The sequence below is a fragment of the Embiotoca jacksoni genome, unplaced genomic scaffold (assembly GCF_022577435.1).
Source record: "Embiotoca jacksoni isolate LCO1_2020_lvr unplaced genomic scaffold, fEmbJac1.0.p SCAF_18, whole genome shotgun sequence".
NCBI classification, from domain to species: Eukaryota; Metazoa; Chordata; class Actinopteri; family Embiotocidae; genus Embiotoca; species Embiotoca jacksoni.
In genome coordinates, this window is record NW_027185318.1 from 4,107,906 (window position 1) to 4,132,837 (window position 24,932).

Here is a 24,932-nt window from a genome sequence, read left to right on the forward strand (position 1 = left end):
GGGAGTCCGGGCTGGGACCACGTGGAGGAAGTGACGCAAAAAGGTACGGCGTCACTCAACAAACGGCACTATAACTCATCGTCGTCATCATCATAAATAGATTTTTATTTTTATTTTTTTTTAATTAAAACCCCTTATTTTGGTACCATCATAGATAATTGATTCATTATTTGATTTATAGATCAGTTGTGAACTATTAATAAGAAACAACTTGCAAAAAAAAAAAAAAAAAAAAAACAACATGTTTTTTTTTTGCCGACTGGTTCATATGATACTGTTGCTGTTTACTTTCAAGTTTGAATTATCGGTCTTTATAACATACAACAACATTGTTACCAAATACGAGAAAATCATCAGCCAAAGACATTTTCACAACCTGGCAACCAATAATTTGTTATCATTTAGACAATTTAGATCATGATTAATTAACATAAATTACACTCTCGGAACAATTTAAGTTTTAAATGGAATGAATTTTTTTTTTTTAAAGTTTTTTTATTTGGGTTCTTTTCTTGTTTTACAGTTTACCTGTTGCACAAACATTATTTGGCCAAGATCACAAATCTCTGATTAGCTTTCAATCATTTTTTTTTTTCCGGCAATGATTTTAAGTTTCAGCAAACAGCGTTATCAAGAGTCCAGGACATATTATTTAAACTGTAAAATTGTTGAATCTATAAAATACACTGATTGTGTTAAATTAGCATTAAGCATCTTATGATTTGTGTGACGGGTGAATTAACCAATAGACATATGTTTATGGTATTAACCACATCGTTAGCAGTGATAACATTTGCTTCACAATAGAACACCATAGAAATCAGTTGTGTAGTATTGTGAATATTCATTCGTGTTTTTTTTTTTTTTTTGAGGAAGGAGAGGGGATTATCCATCCTAAAAAAAACACCCACCAGAAACATCACTGAAAAGACTAAAATTTAGAAATTAAGAAGAAAAAAAAATAGAATAAATATATAATAAATAGAATAAAAATAGAGTTCAGGTTTTAAGTCTTACCTGTCCTGGTTCTGGGTAGAAAGGCGAAGGATTAAATCTGTGGTCTGTCCTCTCTTCAGCCACTTGAGAAACTTCTGTGCTGTTGTGTATTTTTGAGATATTTATGCTTCCTCTTGTTCTTTCTCCTTTTTTTAAAAAAAAATAAAAATTTGTACGACAACAACAACAACAACAACTGCAAAGGTTAATTCAATTCTAAATGCAGCCTACAAAAAAAATTCCCTCACTCATGAACGCAGGGCAAATATGATGTCATAAACACCAAATAGGCTCAAAATAAAACTAATATATAACTAAAGTTAGTTCATTCAAACGTGCACGTGTGAATATTCAGCCACTTTAAAGTGCTCAGTAAAATAGAAATACATAGAAGTCCTCGGTTTCCATCCATTATAAGCAGAAACAACGTTTTTATTTAACCTTATTTTAGCCATATTTGCTGTAAATGCACAATAAAAAACAAAAACAACAACAGCTGTTTGTTGCAGTGGTTCTCCAGTGGGTGGCGCCAATGTGACACCTTTCTGTCCTCTGCCAAAAGTCCAATGTATTTCCACACAAGCTCACAAATGCGGTGCACTGAGCCACACGCTGTCAAACTGCTTCATGTGTGGACTGAGTGTGAGTGGATTACAGGAACACTGAACGTCTCTGTGTCGAGATCAGTGGGGTGAAATAAATCAAGCCAACACAGTATATATATATATAGATATATATACTGTATATACTGTGCATTTTATATTTAATATTTTTTTACTGCTATTTTATTGCTTTTTATTATTCTATTATTATTTTTAAAAAAAAATTCCCCTTGGGGATTAATAAAGTAACTACCTACCTACGAGAAAACCAAAGAGGGGAGAAATGTTGAAGGGACAAGACAAATAATTGTTGGTCACTCAATCAATAAGTAGTAAAATTTATTGTTTGAGACTTCTTGAAAGCAAAATAAGTCGTGTTTTATTTCATAATTAAAAAAAAAAAAAAAAAGCTATCTGTGGATTTTACTAAAAACTAAAATAGGCTGTGTAAATATTTTGTAAAGGACTTTTTTTATTACATATTTTTGTTTTTTCATTGATCGTTTCATAGCCGAACAATGAATCGACTATTCGATAAGATAGTAAGAAAGTTAATGAAAGCGCGAGAGAGATTAAAAGGGGGCGTGTCCAAACCAGGACGAGTCGCTGTGATTCGACCGTCGGGCGGGTGGTGGTTATAATTTCCGAGGGGTTCGTGAAGGCAGCATCAGTCTCCTGGATCCTGTGTGTGTGTGTGAGTGTGTGAGAGAGAGTGTGTATATATATATATGAGTGTGTGTGCAGTCAGTTTCAGCCCAGAGACACAGAGAGAAAACACCGGGACCATCTCAGCGTGAGTCCCCCCCCCTCTCCAAAAGGCTGCTCCTCTTGTCACCTCCGTCTGTCACCTCCTTCTCCGGCGGCTCGGACCGAGAATGGGGAACTATCCGAGCTAAGTTTCCGAAGAGGACACGAATATTGAGGAGGACCAGGGGGGGGGTGGTGGTGGGGTAGGGGGGTGCTGGGGGGGGGGAGGAGGAGGAGGAGGAGAAGAAGAAGAAGAGGAGGAGGAAGGAGGAGGAGGAGGAGGGAGGACTGTGCTTAAACTACCAGGTTAGTTAGCTCACCGCTGCCGGCTTCATTTGCAGCTAGTTAAATCAGTTGCGTCATCTTTTAACTAACCCGAGTTTGAACTAACCCGAGTTTGAACTAACCCGTTTCGTCGCGGCTCCGCTGTTTAACGTTTGTTAGCGAGCTAGCTTACGTTTCCCAAAATGGCATGCCATCGGTTAGCTATGCAGATTTATAGCCAGCTAACGTTAGCAGCCCAGGTTAGCTAAAGGGGGTCGGTGCGTGTGCGCGTGCGCGTGTGATGCTGAACCACACACACACACACACACACACACACACACACACACACACTGTATTACAGTCAGAAAGCACACCATGCTAACCGCGAGGTTTTTGTTGGCATGCTGGTAGAAAAGCGTCACTTCTGGAGCAAGAAAAACGTGATCTTGTCCTTCCTGGTATTTTTATTTTTATTTTTTTGTTGCTGTGGTGAGACTCACCTCCCCTCCCTCTCCTCCCCTCCCGGGGATCCAACCCCCGGGTCCTCCCCGGGTCCCCACCTCCCTCTCTCCTCTGTGCAGGTCGGTTGGAGCCTTCAGTCGCACCATTTCCCTCCAGAGAAGGAAGAGGAGCGCGGTGGAGATGCAGACTTTCCTCAAAGGCCGGAGAGTCGGCTACTGGCTCAGCGAGAAGAAGATGAAGAAGCTGAATTTCCAGGCCTTTGCTGATTTGTGCAGGTACGTGACCACAACACTTTGATTCCCTGCGTCCAGGTTGAGGGAGTAGGGGGGGGGGGGTTAAGACATGCATTCCCACAGCGTGCATGCGTCATTAAAAAAAAAAATTGAATGTCACAGTGAATAAAGAGCTGCTTTGACAGACAGTGAACTTCCTCTTAAGGACTTGGTGACAAAAGGGACTTATTATCACTCCTTCTCCTCTTACAGTGAATTCCCCCTCCCTCCTTGCATATACTCACATAGCATCACAGCCTTCCCTGCCTTTGCCAGCTAAGCAGTTTTAGTTTGCTGGTCAGGCCTCTGGCTGTTCCCCTTTCCACCCCCCCCCCCCCCCCCCCCCCCAAGACATTTCTTTCTTTTTTTCAAAACAACAAGTGCTAGTATGAATACCTCCAGAGGAGAGGCGTTCATAGGTTTTGTTTGTTATGTCTTGACTGGGTGTGCTTGTTGAGACATGGCACAAGTGGGGAATGTGTGTTGGTGGGACTGTTGATAGCGGCCTGAGGTACACTTGTAACAGGGAAAGCAGCTGAAACAGGTGTTTTTATTTGAGTGTATTGTGCTGGAGCATTACATTTACGTCAGTTGTGTGTGGTGACTTCTACAGTGTCTCGTAGTTGGGATGTTGACTTTTATAATTTATCTGTCCAAATGTCTTGACATTAATTTGTTTAAGTGTGTGATCTGCCCGCCTTAAGAGTGGCAGCCACGTCAGTTATACGTATATCATGTTGTTGTAGTTTAGAGGGGCCTTTATTTTCCAAGCAGACATGAATTCAGGAGATATGAACTCTCCCTCACTGATTTACAATGGCTGCCGTACAGTGTACTTCATCATCTCTCTGTATGACGGGCTGCAGCCACACTGAAAATAACACGGATGTTTAAATGACGGCAGGTAACATGGAAAAGGAGCGAAGGTGCCTCAGTAGGTCAGGTGTGTTGACAGTGTACTCAGAAGGACTTTCACCTTTTTTCTTTTTTTTTTTTTCCACCTGGGTTGTTGCTTAACAAAGTGACCTGATTGAGCCAGTAGAGATTACCACCCTGTAATCCACAAAACATTTTTAATCTCTTCATAAATCACCAAGCAACCGGTGAACCTCCCCCCACTCCTCCTCCTCCTCCTCCTCCTCCTCCTCTCTTCATCCTGCCTCAACTCCATTCTTCCCTGGGAGCTTGACTGGGGCCTGTTTAACATGAAGGGCGGGGGCCAACTGTTAAGAAGTGGCGTTTGTGACAGAAGATCAAGAGGATGAAGCCTTTAAGAACAATAACAAATGGCATATTATTGGAAATGAGCTACATATGATATATACATGTGATCTGCTTCCTTCTTTCAACTCCGTCAATGTCACTTGCCACATAATCCTCCAGTCATACAGAAAACAAAAGTCATCTTCATGAGGGCGCTCAAACAGTCTTTCAACGTTGTACCGTTGTATGTGCCGTTATGAAAAGGCGTCATGACTTTTCTTGGAGTCGGTGGGGAACTTCTTGTGGACCTGATGTTCTGTTAGTGAAACCTCAGGTCAGGAAAAATGTATTATGTAATAATATAATAATCACCCTTTGAGACTCATTTCATGCACCATGATTTTGATGTCATGTGATGGTTTCAGGCTTTTTTTTTAAGTCTGTATCATCAATGATAAACCGTGCATCACTTTCATGTTCAAACAGCGACTGGCCAGGTTTTTCCCCCATCATCATGTGGCATGCAGCTGACATTGTGAGTGCTTCTTTGTAGAGTCTCTCCTGTCTCATGCAGCTGCCTGGACTTTAGGGATTCCTGCTGGTCAGAGCCACTTGGGTTTATGTTTGTCCCACAGAGGCTTGCACGGCAGTTTAGAGGCTTCGCACAGATTCGGATGTACTTTATTTGGAAAAATGTGATGCCCTTGGGAGCAGCCAGTCTTGAGCGTCATTGGATGGATAATATAAAAATATTATCACTTTGTCCCGTCAAGGCAAGGTCATTCTACGCCAACCAACCTAATGAAATTACACCGTGTATATACTGTTATATTTCACCCAAATGATGCAGTTTGCCGCAATGGTGTGTAAATGAGCATCACACTAAAAATAACGCGTCGTGATTGCATTGCATACATTTTTAACAGACATTTAAATTGGTACATTTTCTTTATGTCTCTGTCCCATGCTATCCAGGAGAACGCCACACTAAATCTAACACTAATAGTTTCCTGTAATGATCATTAGCCACTCACTGAAATGACTCTTTTACTGTCTCACTATTATTTTTCTTTATTGTTGACGCAATCTACAAATACACCCACTTTTAAACTTTGTAACTCCTGTTCACATACTAGTCATGCAGTGGTTACTGATATTGTATACCGTAACTACCACAACTTGAGGGTTTCCACATTATGCTTGTATGATCAGTACCAAACGGTGCAATATAAATCTCTTGTTTTTCTGTACACCTCTGTGATCTTGAAAAAGTTCTGACCCCGGCCTGCTTGTCTGCTGAGTCCTCTCCTCCGTCCCTTCCCATTCTGCTGGCTTGCGTAACAAAATAGGAAAGCGGACAATCTCCATATCTGAGATGGGACGAAACCACAAGGCCCCATTCACTTCACATGAAACGCGCCAGCTGCAGTATTAAATATCCACATTGTTGTGAAGCAGTGAATGGCTGCACTGCTGTTACCATGGGGCTGCAATCTCAAAAAACAACTGGGCCGGACAGGCTGAGTTACTGGTAGTGCCGGGCTGCTTTTTGTTCTCATTGTAAACTCCCCCAAACTAGGAGCTGCTTGTTTTTTGTCCATTCAAGTTTTTCTTGTTATTTTCTTTCCTGAATTCTTTTGGCAAACTTGAGAGGACCCTCAACAGTCCTGCTCCACCAGGATTGTGCAAATGTCCTCTCTTCTCTCTGTATGGACATTTGTTTTTCTCCCAGAGGAGTGGTTCGGACCAGTAAAAGTCCTGCAGGTTTAAACATGCGAGACACATTGTGTTTTTCAAATGAGGACTACATCTCTACATCTCACGTTCTTATTCACGCATGAATGATCCGTTTCTTAAATACTGCTGCGTATTGTCAAGAGACGAGGACCAGACGTCTGTCCAGACTCACACAAGAGGGAAGATTTGAACTCCGCTCTTGTCTGCTGGTTGCCAAACAACCGGTTTTCTATCCCAAAGACTTGCGACCTCTGTTGTTTGTGGAAAGAAGGATTTTCTCCACTTCTGCAGAGTCATAATGATCTGACCTTCCTGTCCTGCGATCAGACAAATTTACAGAATAAGTCAGAATGTGCTTTTTGATATTTAGATGTCTTTAGACTCTTTATTTCGTCAAACTGTGGAAGAGCTTTGTTAGTTTCTGTTTAATTCCTCTTATGGAGAGGAACCATTTCATCTTTACATAAATAGTAAAAGGAACTCTCATGTTATAAAGGGAGAAAAAAAAAAAATCCAGTGAGAGCAAATAAACATAACAAAAACATGTTTTACGTGGCTTTTATGTCGTAGCATAGAAGTACAGATAATTTGTAATAATAAAAAAATATTACCATTAAAATACATTTTTGCTTTAGAGAGCTTTTGATTTTCTTTTAGTGCTTTTGAGTTCCTTCTCTTCCTCTGAATCTTTGTGTGGCTGAGACGCTGTGGTTTGACACTGAGACAGCACAGACACTCAGTACCTGACGTACATTCACACATCATGTAACACATCTTTTAGCTTTTGATCCTTTAGTGTCTGTTTATGTCTAATACAATTAATAACTTACTTCTTTTTTTTGTCTTTTTCAGGAAAAGAGGAATAGAAGTTGTTCAGGTGAGTGGAGAACATCTTTTGTCTGATACGGTTTCTTTGTAATAGTCCTTTATTTTAGCTGCAGTATGTTTAAATTTCCTGTTGAGACACTATTTCATTGAAACAAAACCATTCAGTACACTTAGATTTTTTTTAATTTTTTAATATTTCTACTGCGCACTGCAGTGAGTTTGTAACCTCCTCTACGTTTAGGATGTAGTTGCCTCACAGTGTTGCTTTTTCCATACGTAAGTGTCATCAGTCGCAGTAGAGCAAAGCGAGCCATGTTCGTTGTTACGCTGTGATGCAACTCATCCCAACACAACGTTTCAACACCGGCTCTCAACTCTGTTACCACAATTGTATATCAGGAAAGTCTACATGTGACACGGTTACTCATTTTGTAAGAGGTGTGTGTGTGGAGGGTTGAAATAATGCTTGGTCACATTAAACCAATAGGAATATTTATTATCATATCAAATTCCAGGACCGGCAGCTCTTCACAGATTACTTCTAATTTTAATGTCTTCTGGGGACTTTGGATGCTGCTAAAGGAAGTAATGGTCTGTCTCTAATAATTATTTATCTCCAGTCGGTAGTGCTGCGTTATCTTCCAGTAAATACAGGCCTCAGGCAAGTAAAGGCTGCTTTCATTAATGGATATTACACTGTAAGTAAACAAAGCACATACAGCAGCATAGTAACGGTTATCACTAAGTCCTAGGAGCTCAGTGCAGAAAAGTATCTGTCAGTTAAAGTGCTCTCTGTAATTGAGGAGGGAATTATCCTGCCTTTCTCTGTCTTTTTCCTCTGTGCTTCTTTTCTTCTTGGGTTCCTAGTTCCTTCACTTTAAGCTATTTTTTGTTTTGTTTTTGTCTTTCCCCCTCTGATGATATCAGCGCACCCACAAAGAGCCTTGTCCTGGGAATAGTCCCAAAGTAAGCAAGGCTTTGTTTCCCACTATGCATTCAGCCGGTCCCGGGAGACCGCAGATGCTCAAAGACCCTCAGCTGTAGTAGCACCCACAGCTTGAAGCGGCGCTGTGGCCCTGTTGGTTCTCTTTTTACAGGACTACCTGTTGTCCACAGAAATCTTTCTCCTCCTACAAAGCAGTATAGATGTGTCTTTGAGTCCACGTCAGTGATTTGGCTGCCTGGGATGAACCCAATACCAGCCAGTGCCTGTACTATCATGCACACATCAGAGGAGAGAGAATACCCTCTATTGTCTCGCTTTGGCCTCGTTGTCCCAGTCGTGGCACAAAGATGTCTTCTCTGATTGAATTCGTCAGAGCTCGCTTGTTTTGCAATGAATGTTACAATTTTGATGCCAGATTATTTATTGGAAGCTTCGCTGTTATGTCTTTTCCCCTCTGTAAATTATGTCTGAAGCCTGAAGAAGATTTCTGCACGGCGCCAATAAAGCAGGCAAACAAATTCATCATGATGAATAAGCGTGAAGTTGGGTTATGACAACAGAAGAGATGGTAGTAGCGGGACATTGTGGAAAGTGTGGGACATTGTTGTATATTAAACAGAAAATATTTGATATCATTTTTCAGCGTTCGGCTTGTGTTGTTTTTGTTTTATTCATTTGAGGGTTTTTTAAGCTTTAAGAAAGGGGGGCGAGTGCAGCTGTTATGAGGATATCAAGTCCCTTTAACCTTCTCTCGAAGGCCAGAGGAGAATATAGCTGCAGATTTATCTGTTTCACCCAATGTAATCACCTGACCTCGTCCTTGCGGTCTGACAGAACAGTCGACCCCGGCGATAACCACTCAACACTGGATATCCAAGGATGAACGAGTCCTTCTGGCAAATGTATACCATTCATTCAGGTTGTTTACAGCCTTCTTACAAGATAACCTGCTTATTTATTGTGTGCTGTGGAACAAGAGCAGGAACTGTTAACCGATTAGTCAACAGACAAATCATCTGCAAATATGTTCATCACTCAGTTTTTTAAATCACATGTTCTCTGGTTTTAGCTTCTCGGACTGCTTTCCATGATCTTATGTAATGCTTAACTCGGCATCTGTGGCTTTTGAACTGCTCTTTGAACAAAATCAGCTAAAGGCTTTGATTTTTTTTGGATTTTGATTTTATACACTTTATTAATCCCCGAGGGGAAATTTTGGATTTTACGACACGCCGACTGATTCATTGATTTTTCAGAGAAAAACAACAGAATAATTGATAATGCAAATAATCGTTGGTTGCAGCGGTACAATGCACTGAAACAAGAAGGAACTGAAGTGACGTATATATATATTTAGTGTTGAGTGTGTTGGATTCTGCCGGTGGTTGGCAGTGGTCATGACGTCACCCTGTGTGAACAGATCTTTGCTAAATCTGGCAGCCCGCAGGGAGTTCATTTTATATTTCCATTTGTAGTGTGGGAAAAGCATCCACATGTATACCCCTCAGGACTCACAGAACTTTGTTTGACTTTTATGATTGCTCCTCAAGCCTCGAGCAGATTTTTACACTCCAGCTGTTTTTTTTTTGTTTTTTTGGTGTTTTTTTTTTTATAAAGGCTCATTACGCTCACCTTGTCTCCTGTTTCACCCCCATCTTTCCTTTGCTTTCCGCCGTGCAGTTTTTGCAACTCATCAATACTGACCCCTTCATCCCTGAGCTCACGAGAGCCGCCCTCCCTCTGCTCCGTACATTAGCTTGTCTATATCACACAGCTGATGGGATTAACTCGCCAGGCTCGGTCTTGAGGAAGCCAATATTCGCTCTCAGAGAGAAACTCATTACAGCAAATGGTCATCGTTTGAGTGGGCTGTCCAAGTAAAGTTATAGTGTTGCTGTTTTTTTATTAGACGGTCGTTCAATTTCCGGCATTGTACTGCGTCTCGCCCACATATCGAACAAACGTTGTCTACAGAAGGTATTTATTTATCGTCTAAAATATCACGATCCAAAGACGGTTAATTTGTGGCTGATAGCAATTAGACTGAAGTAGCATAATTTAGGATGGAGAAAAACATTAGAAACGCACAGAAAGCATGGAAAAAAATTGTGTTTACAAAAGTATATTGGTCATTTTTATACTTGCTTTTATTAATTGTGACCACATTGACCCGGTTTACAACAAATTATTTCCCGTGACTGCTTTAAGAGTTGTGTTTCTAAACACAGGAGGAGTTCAGTGGGGATGATGAATGACACATTCAACCAAATGACCAGGATGGACTGTACAGTGACTCCTTTACTGCATTAAAAATCCTTCTCAATAGTGTTAGTGGAGTGATGAAAGGTTCTTTATTTCTTCATCAGGCCTAAAAAAAAAAAAAAAAAAAAAAAAAAAAAAACCTTCCTGACACACCATTGATTCTCATCCTACATGATTTATGTCGACTCGTTACGTTCTCTAAAAAGGCTCTGGAGCTTCCTGCAGGCTCACTTGTTAAGGAATGGTTAACGTTTATTCAGCAAAGTAATAATGTTGATCTCCAGCTGAAAGGCAGTTTCATTGCACAGCATAAAACAAAGTCAGTAGAGAGAGAGAGAGAGGAAAAAAAACCAAGGTCTGAACGCTCTGTGGACTCTGATGGATGCTGAGGAGACGGCCATTAGCCTAATGAGCTCCCTGCTTGACCCTCCGTATGGTTTTTGGCTGGAGACTCACCTTCGTGTTGGCGTTTAGTGTCGTACGTGGTGTGAGGTGCGGTCAGCAGCCTCAGTCTGTCTCGGACGCGTATGTTTCGCTCACACACACCGAGGTGTCAGTTGCCGCACGGCATACAAAATAAATCATTCATCACATGTCTGTCTACACTCTCGGCACGCCGTCTCTGGGGGCTAGCCCGACAACAAAGCGAGACCCAGGTGAGATTAGATCCAGCTGAGTACAACTACAGAGAGACATCTAAGGGATGAAGCAGAGGCTCAGACAAATAACTGATCCACATACAGTTTGTATATTCGGTTGGACTTGTTGCAAAGCGAAGTGCTCTGTGAGGAGCGGTCTGTGAGGTCTGTCCTTGCTGTTGTTGGTTTCCCTTTGGGGGTCAAGCTTGGCCCCACTGTTAATCTACATCAAAGCTGGAAATATAATGGCCCTGACCTCCCCTCTCCCACCAGGATCCAGCGTGTTTTCTATGCTGTCCGTCCCCACCGTTGGCCACTGCTAGCTCTCAGTCCCGGGGGGACTCGCAAAGACGTCAGCTGACATTTCTGCTTTTAGCATTTAGCGGGACATCAGTGACTTTACTGCTGGCTTTATGGAAGAGCCTCTGAAGCAGGGTCACTCTGTCTGCACGCAGGGAGAGGAGAGCGTCATCCTCTGTGATGTGTCTTTGCCAGTGGGTGTCCACCCCCGCGATGCAGTGATTCCTGTTTTTTTGTGGAGGGGGGCCAGACTGTGGACGGACGGGTCCTCTGTGTTGTGTAAGCAAGAGATTAAAAGCTGTGCCTCTGCGGACTACAGACAAATTCCCGTCCAGCAGGCCTCGTCACACTGACGCTGACAGAAAACACGAGTATACCTCGTGCCGCTGCTGCGGCCCCGTCACCACCGCCGTTAATGCTCTCAACCGCCAGCGTTACAGACTGGACACAAGTTAGTTAATAACAGTGTTTTGGAGAACGACTTACTAACGCAGTGCTGTTGAGGTCATGCCAGCATGTTTGTGTTTGTCATGCCTTCTGCCATGTGCTCACATCTTCGTGTCTACGTGTCTCACAACCACACGATTCCTGATAAACCTGCTGAACTGCAGAGTCACTAAAACCTCATTTGTTTTCACACCTGTTTTTTTGTTTTTGTTTTTATAAATTTGTACTTGTTCTTTGTTAGCGTTGAAGATCGCTTCCTGAAAGTGGTTGTTGAGTATCACAGAAAGTCTGATTCGGTCCAACAGCGCGTCCATATACATTAAATACTGTTGTATATGACTGATAATTACGTAACATTTTGTCAGGAAGGTCTCACTCTTCATATTAGTGATGTACTTTGACCCAGCCTGGGAGATATGAGGATATACGGTATACCATAAAATCAAATAAACCTGAGATTCTGCCATAAGCTTTATAGTGAGGTATCTAGCCCTTTAACAGCTCTAATGAATTAGGCTGTTTTTAGCACAGCTTAATATATACATGTATGTATGTGTGTATATATCTATATCTATCTATCTATGTATGTGTGTGTGTGTATATATATATATATTTTGCATGTCTGTCACACTTATGTTTCAGATCATCAAACAAATTTAAATATTAGTCAAAGATAACACAAGTAAACACAAAATGCAGTTTTTAAATGAAGGTTTTTATTATTAAGGGAGAAAAAAAATCCAAACCCACATGGCCCTGTGTGAAAAAGTGTTTGCCCCCTCCTGTTAAAACATAACTTAACTGTGGTTTATCACACCTGAGTTCAATTTCTCGAGCCACACCCAGGCCTGATTACTGCCACACCTGTTCTCAATCAAGAAATCACTTCAATAGGACCTGCCTGACAAAGTGAAGTAGACCAAAAGGTCCTCAAAAGATAGACATCATGCTGAGATCCAAAGAAATTCAGGAACAAATGAGAAAGAAAGTAATTGAGATCTATCAGTCTGGAAAAGGTTATAAAGCCATTTCTAAAGCTTTGGGACTCCAGAGAACCACAGTGAGAGCCATTATCCACAAATGGAGAAAACATGGAGCAGCGGTGAACCTTCCCAGGAGTGGCCAGCCGACCAAAATTACCCCAAGAGAGCAGCGACGACTCATCCGAGAGGTCATAAAAGACCCCACGACAACATCCAAAGAACTGCAGGCCTCACTTGCCTCAGTTAAGGTCAGTGTTCATGACTCCGCCATAAGAAAGAGACTCGGCAAAAATGGCTGCATGGCAGAGTTCCAAGACCAAAACCACCGCTGAGCAAAAAGAACATTAAGGCTCGTCTCATTTTTGCCAGAAAACATCTTGATGATCCCCGAGACTTTTGGGAAAATACTCTGTGGACTGACGAGACAGAAGTTGAACTTTTTGGAAGGTGTGTGTCCCATTACATCTGGCGTAAAAGTAACACCGCATTTCAGAACAAGAACATCATAGCAACAGTAAAATGTGGTGGTGGTAGTGTGATGGTCTGGGGCTGTTTTGCTGCTTCAGGACCTGGAAGACCTGCTGTGATAAATGGAACCATGAATTCTACCGTCTACCAAAAAATCCTGAAGGAGAATGTCCGGCCATCTGTTCGTGACCTCAAGCTGAAGCCAACTTGGGTTCTGCAGCAGGACGATGATCCAAAACACACCAGCAAGTCCACCTCTGAATGGATGAAGAAAAACAAAATGAAGACTTTGGAGTGGCCTCGTCAAAGTCCTGACCTGAATCCTATTGAGATGCTGTGGCATGACCTTAAAAAGGGGGTTGGTGCTGGAAAACCCTCCAATGTGGCTGAATTACAACAACTCTGTAAAGATGATAATTCCTCCACAGCTGGAAAAGACTCATTGCAAGTTGTTGCTGCTGAGGGTGGCCCAACCAGTTATTAGGTTTTAGGGGGCAAACATTTTTTCACACAGGGCCACGTAGGTTTGGATTTGTTTTCTCCCTTAATAATAAAAACCTTCATTTAAAAACTGCATTTTGTGTTTACTTGTTATCTTTGACTAATATTTAAATTTGTTTGATGATCAGAAACATTTAAGTGTACAAACATGCAAAAAAATAAGAAAACAGGAAGTAGACAAACACTTTTTCACACCACTGTATATATATATATATATATATATATATATATGTATGTATGTATGTATGTATGTACATAAAATTTAGCTGTATTTACCTTTCCTAAACTGAACTTTTTTTTTTTTAGGACAGTACATATTAATATGTTGAAATAAAATGATCATACATGATTTCAGCGACGCTCCGACCCTCCGTATCACGCAGCGACAATCAATTTTAAATCGCTGCCCGCTGTATTTATCACTTCGAGAAAAGACTCGCTGGACACCTTCAGCTTGGTTGCTCTGTATAATTTTTTTCACAGCTGCCGTTGGCATGTTACTTCGAGCTGAAGGGCGTGTTGCTGCAGGCGGGGGAGGAACGGAGGGAGCAGGAGAATGAGATCTAAGATGGGCAGAGAAAGAAATGCCATGTTGATGCAGCGTAACGAGCTCCCGAGGGACGAAACGCTGGACTTCAACACAGCGGAGCGTTTTGGCATTTCTTTTGTGCGCGTTGGTATACTGTGTGCGGACTGTGAGACGTGGGGTATAGATTGTGCCTGCTAAACATTAAAAAAAAAAAACATGCCAGGGTGAGATGAGAACATTCACCATGTCACTGAACATTTTGTTCTCTGTGATAAAGCTTATGTGATTTACCACTCCTGTGTAATTGACTTTGCCAGGCTGCACTCGAATCAGTCATCTGTACATCACACCTCTCGCAATCATTAACCGGAGGAAGTTGCCTCTGACTGTTGCCGATCCTAAACCAACTGAAACTTTTACAGTCCTGGCATTGAGCCACACCTGTGTGACTAAGGTGGAGCCGTTCTCGGTTTGCATACTGTCTGGACAGCACAAAGGAAAGCGGGCTCCTCCCACCGCCGCCTTATTTACACAGGTGTCTCTGAATTGTCTTTTGTCTGTCATAATCAGAAGATCCCCATTTGCTGATTAGCTCAGGACATCATGCGCAGCTGCGTTATGCAACAGCAGAACTGCAACTAATCAGGTTCGCTCTTTCTGACACCGCTATTAGTACAATGTCGAAATGTTTGCTTTGGTTTTCGCTCTGCAGCTTCTTAGGCTCATATTTTAATTTTACACATTAATGGAGTGAAGAGTGAAAATGCTTACTGTCGGAGTTCGAAAACACTTTGTTGAGGGTCGAGCCAGAGATTTCTGATGATTACTGTGCATCAGAATATACTTTCACTCCTCCACGGACCTGTTTCTGCAGTTACTTATCCTGGTCTTTGCCGGAGATACATACTGAAGGCTACTTTGTCTGTCTCTCTGTCCGTCTTTCACACAAATCTGCCTCTTTAAATTGAAAAGGACCTTTGTTATAACAACAACAAAAAGCAAAAAAAACCACAGTAACAACACCAAGCCCTAACTTTTCTAACTCTAAAAGTTATCTCTCTCACACTGACCTAACTCGACTCCCTTTTGTCATAACAGTGTCTGACACATCGAGCCAGAACAGAGGTCCCTTGTGAACTGCATTCAGCATATTCATCAGCAGAGGACTCAACATTGGTTGCTAAAGCCTAGCATTTCTCCTCTTGTGATGTTGCGACATTTGAGTGTGTGTGCGTGCATGCTAATGCTGACCCACATAAGTCCTATCAAACTTGGATCACCGGTTTGACTACTTGTGAACTCCTGGGACAGACGTTCAGCACGTTAAAACTTCAAACGAACGCTTAATGTGGCGTTTTCTCAGAGGCTGCCGGGTCTGCTGGGCGAGACTGGAGGTCTGGCCAGAGGGAGAGTGTGCGATGTAACTCAACGTTAAATAGATGACAGCCAAGAATAGATCGCGTTGGTGTAATTCAAAACAAAGAAAATTTAAACTCTGGCTGCACCAAAGTAGCAGCTGTAAATTAAGAGGAAGAAGGTGATGTAGAGTCGTTCTTGATGCTGGTTATATAACCAAAAAAGCAGAAAAGGAAATATGTTTGTTTCCTAGAGCGCAACGATTAGATGGGAAACAGAGATTTGCTCTCTGCTATCGACAGCATGGGTGTACACACGAGGAGGACGATGGCAGATTGATGACTTACCAAAATTAGTTTCCCTTTTTGTTGAAATACTTTGTCATCTTGTTTAGACAGCAAGCAGAGAAGAATAAAACAAAAACAAAAAGTATTTTAAGATACAACAAAATCCATCTGAACTACTACATTTATAGTTTACTGTGTATACTGTAGATTATTTCCACTTCCTCAATCACTCGGGTTGTTTTGAATAACAGGGCAGTGAAGGGCAGCCATTATCCAAACTCATACATATGGTAATTACAGGTTTCTGTACATCCACTACCGCCTCCTACCAGGCCGGTCTGGTCAGTCAACGGCAGCATAGCAAAGTGCATCCATATTGCTGGAGACGAATACATATGATACGTTTACCTTTTTGCGTTCCCCAGTGAGCGGTGGAAAAAGTCAGTGCTGTGAATAAACAGGAGGTTAAACAGAAAACAATGCGCCCGGAAGTCGCGTGTCTAAAAAGTCATGGTGCTCTGGGGGTGTTACAGAGTGGTGTGATTTTTGACTGGGCATACTGATGTACAGCTGGTTTAACAAGATTCTCCCCATCATCTGACACTCAAGAGACAAACATGACATTTGAAACACTCAGTAATTTCTTAATGAATGTCACTGACCAAGAATCACATTTTTTTTTTATATTGCAATGGTAGCACTTTTATTACTTTTATTATATTGCAATGGTAGTACTTTTTATAGCAGTAAGTCACCTTTTTTTTAATTTATTTATTTATTTTTTTTACTTCTAATTTTGTGAATGATTTCTGAAGTATGAGTAAATGAATACCAGTTTATAGGATGCCCACGTTGCGCCATAATCATTGGCTGTTCTTCTCTCCTTAGCTGGACCTCAGCCAACCTCTGGAGGACCAGGGTCCCCTGGATGTCATCATCCACAAACTGACTGACCTCATCCTGGAGGCTGACCAGAACGATTCACAGGCTGTGCTGCTGGTGCAAAGAGTACAGGTACGAATTGTCCCCCCCCCCCCCCCCACAGGCAGAAGAACACATATCTAGTAAAGTGGCAGACGTGTAGGTGGCAGGCCGTGCACATTACATTACATAACATTACATTTAATTTAGCTGACGCTTTTATCCAAAGTGACTTACAATAAGTGCATTTCAACCATGAGGGTACAAAACCCAGAACAACAAGAATCAAGAAAATACAATTTCTTCAAGAAAGCCAAACTACAAAGATCTATCAGTAAGTTCCATTTTAAGCTACTAAAGTTCTACTGTTCAAGGTAAAGTCGGAAGAGGTGTGTTTTTAGTTTGCGGCGGAAGATGTACAGACTTTCCGCTGTCCTGATGTCGGTGGGGAGCTCATTTCATCATTTCGGAGCCGGGACAGCAAACAGTCGGGATTTTGTAGAGTGTTTAGCTCGCAGCGAGGGAGCGACAAGCCGATTGGTAGAAGCAGAGCGGAGGAGTGGGCTGGGGTGTAAGGTTGGACCATGTCCTGGATGTAGACTGGACCCGATCTGTTCGCAGCACGGTACGCAAGTACCAATGTTTTGAAACGGATGGGGCAGCTGCTGGTAACCAGTGAAGGGAGCGGAGGAGGAGGAGGGGGAGTGAATTTAGGAGGTTAAAGACCAGTCGAGCTGCTGCATTCTGGACGAGCTGCAGAGGTCGGATGGCACTAACAGGTAGACCTGCCAGGAGGGAGTTACAGTAGTCCAGACATGAGATGACCAGAGCCTGGACCAGAGCCTGGGCCAGAGCCTGGGCCAGAGCCTGGACCAGAGCCTGGACCAGAGCCCGGGCTTCTGAGTGAGAAGAGGACGTATTCTCCTGATGTTGTGCCGCATGTATCTACACGATTTCAAAAATGTGTCAAATATATCAATATTAAATTATTTTGGTCCATTTGCTCCATATTTGAACGTGGAAGTTCATTCTTGACTTCGGGAAGAGTTGATGTGCCAAAATGAGTTATCGCTCAACATCAACTTACAACTTGGTAATAGCAATAAATAATATCAAACAGTACTGTACTGCACTAAAACATGTCATACAGTGTGTTTTATTGTTTATCACTAATTCTTTGAGTAGATACTTCCAAATTTGGATAAAAACTATTATTCAGGCAGCGTACCTGCAAAGCTGCTGCAGCGTCTTCTTTGTTAGATAACGAAAGGGATTTTGTAGGTCAGTGTGTTTATGATTCACAAAGTATTGTAACACAAAAGTTCAAAGATTTTCCATCCCCACCCTTGCACAGCGTGTTGATATGACTTAGTCATCATACGGCACCTCCATTGTCGGCTTAATTACAATATGGAAGATTGCCAGTTCCTCCATTTAAATGAGGATATAAAAGTGTAGAAGCTGTGATTACTGTTGTAATTGAACACTGTCACACGCAATAAACATTTATGCGTGACCGAATGTGACATTCAGAGTAGTAAATGTTCCAGTTCAGGGAATCAGATAGTGTGTGAAAAGAAAAAAAATCCAGCAAAGCCCACATGATTGTGAAGACATTAGCAGCAGGATTTGAGCTCGCAGTGACTTATTAAACCGAAATGGTGTCGCAGGAACTTCCTGAGGAGTTGTTTTATTTTTCTAGTCAGTCCTGAAGCGAGGAAGGTCTCACATGGGCGGCAGATCAGTTCCAAATGTGGCACTGTGAACAACACTTCAGACAACCGGTGTGTTTCCGTGCCTGTGTATTCATTAATCTGGCAGCGTTACAGATGGTGTGAAAATTCATTTTATTCCATCATCTCCCGCTCCATCGCTCTCTCTCTCTCTCTGTGTGAATGAGCCAGAGGAGCTGTAATCGTGATCAGCGTCATGCTACTCTGTCAACATGTCCCCGACTGCTCAATTTGGAAAGACAGGCAGGATGTCAGAGTGGAGCAATCAGTTCAGCTGCACAACCTGGTCAATGTTAACAAATACTTGTTTTTGACACTTTTTCGGGGCCATTTTGTAAAGTTCCCATGAAAAGAACTAAATGACATAAACGTGGTGCAGATAGACGAGAGCTGGTTCCTGGTGATCGTCTACAACAATAACAGAGGAAATGTATCGCCGTTAAGTTAAATGTGCCCAGCTGTCGGTTTCAGCATCGGTGGTGATTTCTGTCCTCTTCACCCCGAGCCTCACCGCCATTTTTATTTATAATTTATGAATCATTGGAGTAATTTATCATTCAGAAATGCCAAATATGTCCATCTACTCAGCTGCGTGCATTCACTGCTACAGTTTGAAAGACTCTTTCAAACAATACTTTTTTTTTTCACCGTTTTCTCACATTTGATGGACTAAATGTTTATTCCGTTAACGGTTTGAGCTGCAGTCTAACGGTCTCCTCCCAGTTGGCTGTGTACATTACCTCTCTAAAAGATGGCATCCTGTAAGCATTAATAACAAATGCCCAAACTATGTTTGGCAGGCCTTTTTCTCAGTGCTGTGGAGGGATGGAGTGCAACATTTCCATCCTTTCCGTGACACTTGAATTAAATGTCAGCTGCTGAGTCTTGTTGCTCAGCGCCGTCTGGATCTTTTTAGTTTTGGCTATTTACCTGAACACAACTGTCATCTGTGATTACATTTCCGTTGGAAATATAAGCGCCGGCGCATCTCTGAAACCCCACAGCTGTGATCATAAATAACCTTTTGTGCGGTGGAGGGAATAAGCCTTTCTCTCTAAAATAGCTCTTTATTTAAAACAAAATGTCATCCTGGGATGCGCTCTGGTGATTCAGTGGCCTGAGGTGTGAGCTGCATGCACAGGGGACCCAGGACAAATATCATTTGCATGATTTTTTTTCTTTTTTTTTTTTTTCTTTGGGGCGACAGGAATATGTCTGCAATTTAATCCAGTCAGTCATCAGTAGTATTTTGTGTAGAGGATGTGATTTTTAGGACCGTAATCAGTTTGTATCTTTTATTAGCATTTGGCATGGTTAGTTAATGTATGAAATGAAATGCCGTATACCGATATTTAACCACATTTTGAAGGTAAACTTGCAGTTGTTAGTAATTATAAAAAAAAGGTTAGGCATTTGTGGAAGTCGTTTTTTTTTTTTGTTGCTAATAAGTGTATATGGCTACAAACATAAATTCGGCTGAGCAGACTTCCCTTTTGATCAACAGCCTATGCAAATTGAACTGATGCGGTAAATCACACCCATCTGGTTGTGGATAATATGTGTTAAAAAATGATGTTTTGCTGTAGGTTTGACGCCTGCGGCATCAGACATGGCTTCCAGTCAGTAGAACAGATTAGATCCTCTTCTGACCATATTTCCTTTTGACTTCAAACCATTAAATCTCCTATGGAAACAAATCTGCTCCGAAAACTGAGCAGAAAATGTGCTCTCTTCCACCCACGCTGACATACGTCTGACGTCTCTTTCCTCTCCAACACCTGCTGAAGAGCGTTCAGCTCTTCTTCACTTTCCCCCTCTTTGTCTGTGTTTTACTGCCTTTCTTCTTCTGAGATGCAGAAATCAGCAAGTGAAATTCTTTGAGCAGAGTATTCCTCTAAACTCCCAGAAGATTAGTTTGAACTTTTATGTTTTTTTGGGGGTCACAGCATGTTTGACTTGCATAACCGCTCAACAGGCTTTGATCAGCGCTGCCCGTTAGATCCCGACAAATCCTGCAGATGGGTCCTCAGAGTCGAAGCGAAGGCGTGTGTTTACATGCGTTGTGCGTCAGAGAGAGTGTGTGTGTGTGTGTGTGTGTGTGTGTGTGTGTGTGTGTGTGTGTGTACTTTTGAGTTGGTTCCCAACTGGGCATATTTCTTCCCGTCGTGCATCTGTGCTTGACACCCTAACGTCACAGCATGTGTTTAATTCCGTACAAACGTGTATGACAGGCGAGCTGCGGTGTGTTTTAACGGACTGTGATGTGAGCAGGCAGGCTGTTTGTGCACTCTGCAGCTCCAGCCGACTCCAACTGACAGTCGTTTGTGAGTCAGGAAAAAAATTGCTTTGGAAGGAACGGTTGGCAGAGAGATCGGTAGAAGAGAGACTGAAATGTGGAGAGTGGCGGGGAGTGGAGGAGGAGGAGGAGGAGGAGGAGGTGGTGGTGGTGGTGGTGCAAGTGCAAGGACGGAGCCAGAGGAGAGCCAACAAGAGAAGACGAGAGAAGACGAGAGGAGATGAGAGGAGAAGGGGAGTGCAGTTATGTAAAATAGCCAACCTCACGCTGACCTAACAGCCGGCCATGCAGAGATGTAGTGATGTAACCTCCACAGACCCGCTGGCATACATCTCATGCTCTCTGTAGCTCGCTCACTCACACACACACACACACACACACACACACACACACAGAGAGAGAGAGAGAGACAGTTAGGCATGCTGACCCCTTACCTCAGTGTTTGTATTTGCCTACTTCAATATGTTTGTTTAACATTTCTAATCGGTGTGTCTGTTTTTGTGTGTCTGTGTGTTTGTGTGTATCATGGCAGATGTTTGCCCCTTTTTGCACAGTTAGACCTACATGTTATTGTAACAAAGCCACCCGATGCCTTTATTTCCATTACTGATAAATCTGTTATTTTTCTAATCAGCTAATAAATTCTGGAGACTAAACAGTTTAAGAAAATGAAAAAAATAAAAATAAAATACCCTTCATTGTTTTCCAGATCACATTAAAAACCTTCTCAGATCACTTGTTTTGTCCAAGTGGTTGTAGCTTTTTTTTTTTTTTTTTTTTTTAAATCCTAAGTGTTAATCGTTGCCTGTCGCTGCAGTTTGAAGAGATGCTGCCAGATGCTGGTGTGTCATGACCAGCATGGGAACAGACTGAATTTTCTATTAGGACATACAGTGGGGCAAAAAAGTATTTAGTCAGCCACCAATTGTGCAAGTTCTCCCACTTAAAAAGATGAGAGACGCCTGTAATTTTCATCATAGGTACACTTCAACTATGAGAGACAAAATGAGAAAAAAAATTCCTGAAAATCACATTGTCTGATTTTTAAAGAATATATTTGCAAATTATGGTGGACAATAAGTATTTGGTCAATAACAAAAGTTCATCTCAATACTTTGTTATATACCCTTTGTTGGCAATGACAGAGGTCAAACGTTTTCTGTAAGTCTTCACAAGCTTTTCACACACTGTTGCTGGTATTTTGGCCCATTCCTCCATGCAGATCTCCTCTTGAGCAGTGATGTTTTGGGGCTGTCGCTGGGCAACACGGACTTTCAACTCCCTCCACAGATTTTCTATGGGGTTGAGATCTGGAGACTGGCTCGGCCACTCCAGGACCTTGAAATGCTTCTTACGAAGCCACTCCTTCGTTGCCCGGGCGGTGTGTTTGGGATCATTGTCATGCTGAAAGACCCAGCCACGTTTCATCTTCAGTGCCCTTGCTGATGGAAGGAGGTTTTCACTCAAAATCTCACGATACATGGCCCCATTCATTCTTTCCTTTACACAGATCAGTCGTCCTGGTCCCCTTGCAGAAAAACAGCCCCAAAGCATGAGGTTTCCACCCCCATGCTTCACAGTAGGTATGGTGTTCTTTGGATGCAACTCGGCATTCTTTCTCCTCCAAACACGACGAGTTGAGTTTTTACCAAAAAGTTCTATTTTGGTTTCATCTGACCATATGACATTCTCCCAATCCTCTTCTGGATCATCCAAATGCTCTCTAGCAAACTTCAGGCGGGCCTGGACATGTACTGGCTGAAGCAGGGGGACACGTCTGGCACTGCAGGATTTGAGTTCCTGGCGGCGTAGTGTGTTACTGATGGTAGCCTTTGTTACTTTGGTCCCAGCTCTCTGCAGGTCATTCACCAGGTCCCCCCGTGTGGTTCTGGGATTTTTGTTCACCGTTCTTGTGATCATTTTGGCCCCACGGGGTGAGATCTTGCGTGGAGCCCCAGATCGAGGGAGATTATCAGTGGTCTTGTATGTCTTCCATTTTCTAATAATTGCTCCCACAGTTGATTTCTTCACACCAAGCTGCTTACCTATTGCAGATTCAGTCTTCCCAGCCTGGTGCAGGTCTACAATTTTGTTTCTGGTGTCCTTTGACAGCTCTTTGGTCTTGGCCACAGTGGAGTTTGGAGTGTGACTGTTTGAGGTTGTGCACAGGTGTCTTTTATACTGATAACAAGTTCAAACAGGTTCCATTAATACAGGTAACGAGTGGAGGACAGAGGAGCCTCTTAAAGAAGAAGTTACAGGTCTGTGAGAGCCAGAAATCTTGCTTGTTTGTAGGTGACCAAATACTTATTTTACCGAGGAATTTACCAATTAATTCATTAAAAATCCTACAATGTGATTTCCTGGATTCTTTCCCCCCATTCTGTCTCTCATAGTTGAAGTGTACCTATGATGAAAATTACAGGCGTCTCTCATCTTTTTAAGTGGGAGAACTTGCACAATTGGTGGCTGACTAAATACTTTTTTGCCCCACTGTAAATACTGTAAAAAAAAAAAAAAGAAGTACATTTAAAGAATGTGTTTTGTGTTTCTCAAGGACTACATCGACGCCCACCCTGAAACTATTGTCCTGGACCCTCTACCAGCCATCCGGACTCTGCTGGACCGCTGGAAGTCCTACCAGCTCATCCACAGAATAGAAAGCTGTATGAAAGGTAAGACGACTCGAGCACTTTGCATGTTTGTGTCCCCGATTTGTTTAAAATGCAGTAAACAAAAACCAGTTTGCCAAAATATAGCAACAAGAAATGTGCAATGATCAAGAGAAGACCGCCAGCTTGCAAGCACGACTGTAAACAACGTAGAATGTTAACGACGGTAATCAATGATCGGCGACGATATTTCACATTTATTATCACAACTTGTTTATCTGGCTCCCAAGTTATTGCACTTTTAATGAGACAAATCTGTCATTTTGGAAGGAAATGCTGATTAACAAACATAATATTTATTTACTCCCTCCGTAGGGACCCATAAAGGCTCAGTTATAACGGACACATTTCAGAGCAAATCAGGTCATTTCAGAGGATTAGTGGACTCATTCATGAAGTCAAATTTGTGCTAACGTGTGGAGATCAAACGTGATGAAATTCAGTCGCACACATTCAAATAATTGATATTAGCGGTGCTGCAGCATCCACTCCCCTGAACCCCGGATGTACTCGGTACAAACTGCTCTACAACAGAGCTCGGTTCGCTGGCAGTTGTTAGACAAGAGGGGACGGTACAGACCATTAGTGTCTCTGTTCCTTCTCCCAGGCCTTAATATTACATGAAAGCAGGAGATGTCTAAAATAATAAACTGGGGGTTGTGTCCACGGACGCAGCGTTCTGCCTTGCTTAACATGTCTGATATTATTGAGAGGATCGGGGTGGAGTCGAGTTAACTGCAGGATCTCTGTCTTTCCTCTCCACTTCCTGAGGGGACACGTCGGGAACATACGACAGCGCCGTCGCTGCGCACTTGAATTATGTTACTTAACGCTTCCGAGCAGATGTTTAATTCTCGCCGGTTGAGCGCTCTGCTGATATCATAATTCCTCTCTTCTTTCTCTCTGCGTGTGTCTCTTGAATTTTGGATTCCTCCGCGAACCCATAAACTGATCAGCGCACAGCGTCCTTTTAGCTGGAAGCGCTGACGACTGGGACGCATTCCCTTCCGACACACACTGTAAGCACACCTGTGACTCATCCACATCTCCTTCAGCCCCATACATGGCAGGGAACATAAACCTGTTTAATTATTGCTTCGCTGTAGCGCGACTGAGAGCAGTCGGGTGTCAGAGCGGCGGATGGGAGACGCTTCGGCGCGGCGGCCGCGTCGGGGGGCTTTCTTAAAATAGAACCAGAAGACGACGTCTTTTCATCCAAACGCACTCGATGGCCGTTGCGTAACGAGGAGTGTAAGCCGCGTCACTCTCGCCTCCCTGCGTGCGATTGGTTCGAGGAGGAAGACGGCTCACTGGCTGCATTTATCGGAAGCTTTCCGCTCACACTCGGGCCTGCGTACCAAACCTGCCTGGCAATTGCAAATAGTTAAGACGCAAGCGTGGAGTGTGAGACATCCATCCATCCATCCATTATCTATACCCGCTTTATCCTGAGCAGGGTCACGGAGAGTGTGAGACATTATA

The 24,932-nt window shown here is 42.6% G+C and overlaps 1 protein-coding gene across 1 annotated transcript in view; it reads left to right on the forward strand.

Moving 5' to 3' along the window:
• The first annotated feature begins 2,564 nt into the window (after window positions 1-2,564).
• Window positions 2,565-24,932, forward strand: part of itpk1b (inositol-tetrakisphosphate 1-kinase b) — a 32,586-nt gene continuing 10,218 nt past the window's right edge. The window contains exons 1-5 of the mRNA XM_069152214.1: window positions 2,565-2,651; window positions 3,191-3,346; window positions 7,136-7,160; window positions 16,717-16,842; window positions 23,336-23,453. Of these exons, the coding sequence (XP_069008315.1) occupies window positions 3,252-3,346; window positions 7,136-7,160; window positions 16,717-16,842; window positions 23,336-23,453 (364 nt within the window). The 5' untranslated portion in view covers window positions 2,565-2,651; window positions 3,191-3,251. The remainder of the gene's footprint in view (window positions 2,652-3,190; window positions 3,347-7,135; window positions 7,161-16,716; window positions 16,843-23,335; window positions 23,454-24,932) is intronic.